We start from the raw sequence: 7500 nt of genomic DNA on the forward strand, positions 1-7500 counted from the left end.
TAGATAAATAAATAAATAGTTAGATAAAATAAATAAATGAATAAATAAATTAATAGATAAATAAATAAATAGATAGATTAAATAAATAGTTAGATAAATGAATAAATAAATAAATAAATAGATAAAATAAATAAATAGATAGATGAAATAAATAAATAGTTAGACAAATTAATAAATAAATAGTTAAATAAATAAATAAATAGTTAGATAAATAAATAAATAGTTAGATAAATACACAAATAAATAAATAAATAAATAGATAAATTAATAGAATTAACTACTCCAACTTTTATTGTTTTCAAATTGCCGTTGGTAATTGAATTTAGTTCATATCTTAATGTTTCCAGCTGTTATACAAGTTAGACGTTAAAGAACCGGAGGGCAGAAGTGCCTCACTTTAGTTCAGGGGCCAGACAAATATTGGATTTAAAACATTCTATTTTCATTCGTGCAAAACAATGAAAATGTTTACATTTAGTTTCTTGTAGTGTTAAATGTGATAAACCCCCTTTTTTTGTTATATACACAAAACTACAAAAAACTAAAAAGGTTGTTAACATCCTGATTCTTTAAAAGCCGGGCTCGTCGGGATTTGAACCCGGGACCTCTCGCACCCTAAGCGAGAATCATACCCCTAGACCAACGAGCCACACGTACAAACCTCCACATCTGGCTGAGCTTCAGGCTGCTGCTGATGTGGCGTCTGGAAGATACACTTCACCTCAACATCTCCCCTGCTGGTCAAAGTCAGTATCTCACTCTGTATAATGCTGGTTACCTCTGGTTATCTCTGGTTATCTGTGGTTATCTGTGCACCAGGAAGGACTGGAAGACACAAATCTAATTAAAATTTCTCACTTTATTTGCACCACAAATATTCTGTGTTCATGTTCGACAGAAATGTAAATAAATAAAAATACTTCCTTGGAACGAAAAAATGGGCAGATATAAAACTATATATAGAACTTCCGAGAAGAGTATATCTTTTATTGTCATTATACGGAGCGCTGCTCCTCTTGTGGTGCAAATCAACACAATTAACAACTAAAAACAGTGTCATTCTTTATTAGATTTTTATTTTTAATAGAGCGATATACAGAAGAATTAGTGCAATGTGGAAATATTGTTTCTTTTTTGAACGCGTCTATATTTCGACACGTCGGCAATTAATATAGAATAAAAGATAAAAGTGTTTTTAATCATAAATCAGAAACGTTTTTAAGCAGTTCTGCTGAACAGCCTGTGAACTCACCTGACCACCACTAGATGGCAGTGTGTGTGTGTGCGTGTGTGTGTGCGTGTGTGTGTGTGTGTGTGTGTGTGTGTGTGTGTGTCTCATTTCCTCCACCTGCAGTTTGGAAGCTCCTCCCTTGATGAGGCCACAGATGATCTGCTCCACCCTCTCCGGGTCCTTCATGTGGACGGTGCTCTTCTCAAACTGAGGCATCTGGACGGACAAAGAGACGGAGAGACGTGTCAAAGCAGGACGAGACGAGACGTTTCTCCAGTGTGAACGAGACGCTTCGGACTGAATCCCTGGGACTGTGGTCGTTTGGGGCCTCCGGGACGAAGAGGAGGAGGAGGAGGAGGAGGAGAATGAAGAGGAGGTAGAGGAAGAAGAACAGGAGGAGGATGAAGAGGAGGAGGAAGAGAAGAGGAGGACGAAGACGAAGAGGAGGAGGAGGAGGAGGAGGAGGAGGAGGACGAAGACAAAGACAAGGAGGAGGAGGACGAAGACGAGGAGGAGGAAGAGGAAGAGGAGGACGAAGACGAAGATTAGGAGGAGGAGGAGGAGGAGGAGGAGGAGGACGAAGACAAGGAGGAGGAGGGCGAAGAGGAGGAGGAGGACGAAGACAAGGAGGAGGAGGACGAAGAGGAGGAGGAGGACGAAGACAAGGAGGAGGAGGAGGAGGAGGACGAAGAGGAGGAGGAGGAGGAGGAGGAGGAGGAGGACGAAGACAAGGAGGAGGACGAAGACAAGGAGGAGGAGGACGAAGAGGAGGAGGAGGAGGAAGAGGACGAAGACAAGGAGGAGGAGGACGAAGAGGAGGAGGTGGAGGAGGACGAAGACAAGGAGGACGACGAAGACAAGGAGGAGGAGGACGAAGAGGAGGAAGAGGAGGAGGACAAAGAGGAGGAGGAGGAAGAGGAGGAGGACGAAGACAAGGAGGAGGAGGAAGAGGAGGAGGACAAAGACGAAGAGGAGGAGGAGGAGGAAGACAAGGAGGAGGAGGAGGAAGAGGACGGTGATCGAGTCCCCGGTGATCAGAGTTTGACCTCAAATGTCCCCAGGAGGTCAATATCAGGACGACGTGTCCCGACCTGAACGCGTCTCCCGCCTGCCAGTGTGACGTTACGCAATCACATTAAAATGACTGACATTCCCTTCACCCTGCCAACACACACACACACACACACACACACACACACACACCCTCACGGTGTGTGTTTCAGGGCGGTGGAACAGCTGATGTGTCTGGATGTGTCCCAGACCCCGGGGCAGCATCTCCTCGTCCCTCCGTCCGTCCCGCCGGAACAAAAACACGACGACCCGATCGATTTATCGACGACGGGCGGCGAGTGGAACTCCTCCGGCTCGTCGACATCGACCCTGGGAGGTCAGAGGTCACGGCGACCAATCAACACCAGGAGATAAAAGTCGGGGAACCCCAGAGGAACCCTTTGACACGCCAGACGTCCCTTCATCCCTTCAAGTCACCGAGACGTTTGAGAAATTCAGAAAAGCCGACGTCGGCTCGTTGCGCGATGAGAAACGGGGACGGCAGCGTCTCCTCGTTTGTTTCACCAATCAATCTCCTCGTTTGTTTCACCAATCAATTCAAACAAAAGTCTATTCATCGCGAGGCGAGACGGAATTTGGGTTTTTGGGCGAACCCTTTGAACGAGGCGTGGCGCCGGCCGCCGGTTCACACCTGCAAGAAAGCGTACGTGAAAATGTCTCAAGGTAAAGGTACGTATGTGACGGGATGAGTCGGGGCGCGTCGTCCTACGGGGAAAACGATCCGTCAGTTTGGTTGTACATTGTATTTATCTCAGAACCCTTCACGTTTCTGACTGTGGAATGAAAACAAGCTAGGTGGGAAACGTCTGAACCAAACGGCGGCGTTCCAGAAACGAGGGATACAAACGTTTTTTCTACAAGTTCTAAGATAAGATAAGATAAGATGAGTAGGAAAGACAAGAAATGTGCAAACAGTTTGATAAGAATAGAGGAATCTTACACACAATGACTATCAAGAACTCTTAGCACCCTTCTACTGCAGTGAAGAGACTTTCGATCGGAACAATGCAGGTTATCGGTCGTTGGCTCGACCGTTTTTGACTAAAGGTCTGTTTTTTTACCACGACAATCAATCAATCAATCAATCAAACTGCTGATTCGGGGGAAAAACACGGAGCGACTCCACGATTCTGCACGGTCGCACGTAAACAGACGGACCTCTTGGCTTACGTAACGAGGACCGGACCTCCTGGCGACACCGGACACTGGGAGCGCCAGATAAAAATAAAACAAGCGCTCCTTTAAAAAAAAACAGACGCGACTCCGAGCCTCACGGAACAGAACCCCACAAACTCTGCGCTGGTGACTCGTCTCTTGACTCTTGTTTTTTTTTTTAACGCCCAAAAAACGAGGTTCTTGGTGAAAAACAGATCCGAACGTAGAGCTGGAGCAACTAGAGTTCCGGGTTTAAAGCGCGGTGACGGTCTCGACGGGTCGAGGAGAACAAGTTGTACCGATTCACGCGAGCAGAAACACGTTCTTACCTCGGATCTGTTGTCTGAGCTGCAAACAAGAGTGAGGAAGAGATTGTGTGGCTGCCGCGGGTTTTTATAGCAGCAGCGGCAGGGGGAGGGGGGTGGAGGGGAGGGGGGTGGAGGGGAGGGGAGGGGAGGGGGGGTGGGGGTAGGTTGGGGGCATTCCCCGAAAATAGATTAGACAACACAAACCCTCCCCTCAAAACCACGAACCGTCCGACACGCAGGGAAACGTGACGAAAAGCAGCATTTGTGCCGAGTCGGCGTTATTTCAGGGCAAACAAGCCCCGACACGTACCCTGAGAACCTCTGGACCCAGAACCTCTGGACCCAGAACCTCTGGACCCAGAACCTCTGGACCCAGAACCTCCAACTGGACCCACAACCTCCAACTGGACCCACAACCTCCAACTGGACCCAGAACATCCCACTGGACCCGCAACCTCCAACTGGACCCGCAACCTCCAACTGGACCCAGAACCTCCAACCGGACCCAGAACCTCCAACCGGACCCGGAACCTCCAACCGGACCCGCAACCTCCAACCGGACCCGCAACCTCCAACCGGACCCGCAACCTCCAACTGGACCCAGAACCTCCAACTGGACCCAGAACCTCCAACTGGACCCACGACCTCCAACTGGACCCACGACCTCCAACTGGACCCAGAACCTCCAACTGGACCCACGACCTCCAACTGGACCCACGACCTCCAACTGGACCCACGACCTCCAACTGGACCCACGACCTCCAACTGGACCCACGACCTACCTCCACTTGGACCCGCAACCTCCAACCGGACCCGCAACCTCCAACCGGACCCACAACCTCCAACCAACTGGACCCACAACCTCCAACCAACTGGACCCACAACCTCCAACCAACTGGACGCAGAACCTCCAACCGGACCCAGAACCTCCAACCGGACCCGGACCCACAGCCTCCAACTGGACCCAGAACCTCCAACTGGACCCAGAACCTCCAACTGGACCCACAACCTCCAACTGGACCCACGACCTCCAACTGGACCCACGACCTCCAACTGGACCCACGACCTCCAACTGGACCCACGACCTCCAACTGGACCCACGACCTCCAACTGGACCCACGACCTCCAACTGGACCCACGACCTCCAACTGGACCCACAACCTCCAACTGGACCCACGACCTCCAACTGGACCCAGAACCTCCAACTGGACCCACGACCTCCAACTGGACCCACGACCTCCAACTGGACCCACGACCTCCAACTGGACCCACGACCTCCAACTGGACCCACGACCTCCAACTGGACCCACGACCTACCTCCACTTGGACCCGCAACCTCCAACCGGACCCGCAACCTCCAACCGGACCCACAACCTCCAACCAACTGGACCCACAACCTCCAACCAACTGGACCCACAACCTCCAACCAACTGGACGCAGAACCTCCAACCGGACCCAGAACCTCCAACCGGACCCGGACCCACAGCCTCCAACTGGACCCAGAACCTCCAACTGGACCCAGAACCTCCAACTGGACCCGGAAGCTCCAACCGGACCCGGAACCTCCAACTGGACCCAGAACCTCCAACCGGACCCAGAACCTCCAACCGGACCCGGAACCTCCAACCGGACCCGGAACCTCCAACTGGACCCGCGACGTTTAAAAAAAGACTAAATATCTTGTAATGTAGTAAAAACTAAACTAAACTCAATCTTTTAAAAACAATAAATAAACAATATACAATAAGAGATAGATGTACTTCAACGTAAACACTTTGATGAATTGTTTCAAAATAAAAGGTTGGAGGTGTGGAGACGTTGCCCGGGAGGCGGAGCTTCAGACTTTCTCCTCCATTCGAGCACACTTCTCACAAACACTTTTCTTTTCTTCTCTCGTCTCTCCGTCGGAGCTTCACACAACAAAACTACTTCCTCTCTACAAAATAAAGCTCCCCACAGTGACTGGCTGAATTAGAACTGACCAACCGCAGTGGGGGGAACTTTATTTTGTAGAGAGGCGGGGTTTCTGGAAGAGAAAAGAAAGAAGAGTGAGTGAGAAGTGTGGATCGATGGAGGATAAAGTCTCTGAAGCTCCGCCTCCTGGCCGTCGTCTTTAAAAAGAAAAAACAATAAAAAGCAAAGACATGATATTAGTTAATTGATTAATTAATTAATCTTAATGTTTTGGCTCGTCTATGAACGTTTCATTGTTTTCACAAAGCGCCGCCGTCGGCCCGTCTCTGGAAAACTCCGAAGCGTCGACACGTGGAAGTATCACCTTTTTGTTTTTGTTGTTTTTGTGTTTTTTGTTTTTGTTTTTGCTTTTTTTTGGGACCAAAAAAAACAACGAAGCTCGTCCAGAAGAGCCGAGGACATTCAACACCGACACGCTGGCCCAGAGGTCGCAGGGGTCAAGGGTCAGCAAGAGGTGGAACAACAGTGGGGCGGCCGTCACACACACACACACACACACACACACACACACACACACACACACACACACACACACACACACACACACACACACACACACACACACACACACACACACACACACACACACACACACACACACACACACACACACACACACACACACACACACACACACTCAGTACACACACACACACACACACACTCGGTACTCGCGCACACACACACACACACACACACACACACACTCGGTACACACACACACACACACACACACACACACACACACACACACACAGTTGTGTACACAGTACGCACACACACACACACACACACACACACACACACACACACACACACACACACACACACACACACACACACACACACACACACACACACACACACACACACACACACACACACACACACACACACACACACACACACACACACACAATTACTGGTTGATTCTCTGCATTTTGTAAGTAATTTTCTAACTCCCATGAACACAGTTGTCATGGCGACGCGTCCAGAAGACATCAACTCCAAGATAACGACATCAGCCAGACTTAGAGGGGGGTTAAAAAAAAAAAATTTAAAACATGCTGAGTCAGCAAACTGTCGGTGTGTGTGGATGAGTCCAGACGAACGAGGCTAAAAAGGAAGGACCCGGTGGGAAGAAGTGTTTTTTTTGTTTTTTTTAAGAGGAGTAGAAAGTTAAATAAAAACATAAAGAAGCCGAGTTTCTTCCTGAACTTGTCGGTTTTGAGAGAAAACGGAGGCCACGGCGACCAAAACGTCGTGAATGAGGAAGAACAAGAGAGTTTAGATTCTGTTGTTTGATTCATCTCAGGCTGGACAAGGAAAACTAAAAATAAACCAGGAAAACCTTCCAAAGCCACTGTAAAAGTATTAGTTACTGTACTTTTAGTAGATTTGTTTGATGTAAAAAAACTTCCACAAGAGCGATTCTATCACATAAACACGTTTAACTTTTAGACCCTAAAGTCTCCAGTTCAGAGTTTCAACCTTTAAAAACAAAACTTTCCGTTAAATCAAATATAACTGAGCCACAAAAAAAACGTTTTCCTCCAGAATGAGTTAATCTAAACTGTCACATCGGCTTCAGATCCAAAAACTGCTTCTTTCATCCCTTTCATGTAATTTTAGTGACATTTTAAGATGTTCAACAGTTTATTTCACACTTTTTTTAGACAATTTTAACATTTTAACTGTCGTAATTATTTGGACTGTTTTTAACAATTTTGTGTTTTTTTTTCCTTCAATTTTTAAACTTTA

General features: G+C 47.9%; 1 protein-coding gene across 1 annotated transcript in view; it reads right to left on the bottom strand.

The window, feature by feature from the left end:
- Positions 1 to 7500, bottom strand: part of nt5c3a (5'-nucleotidase, cytosolic IIIA) — a 14483-nt gene that overhangs the window by 4562 nt on the left and 2421 nt on the right. Inside the window, 1 exon segment of the mRNA XM_080500729.1 lies at positions 1349 to 1447. Within this exon segment, the coding sequence (XP_080356855.1) occupies positions 1349 to 1447 (99 nt within the window).

Source organism: Blennius ocellaris, assembly GCF_963422515.1.
Source record: "Blennius ocellaris genome assembly, chromosome: 8".
NCBI classification, from domain to species: domain Eukaryota; kingdom Metazoa; phylum Chordata; class Actinopteri; order Blenniiformes; family Blenniidae; genus Blennius; species Blennius ocellaris.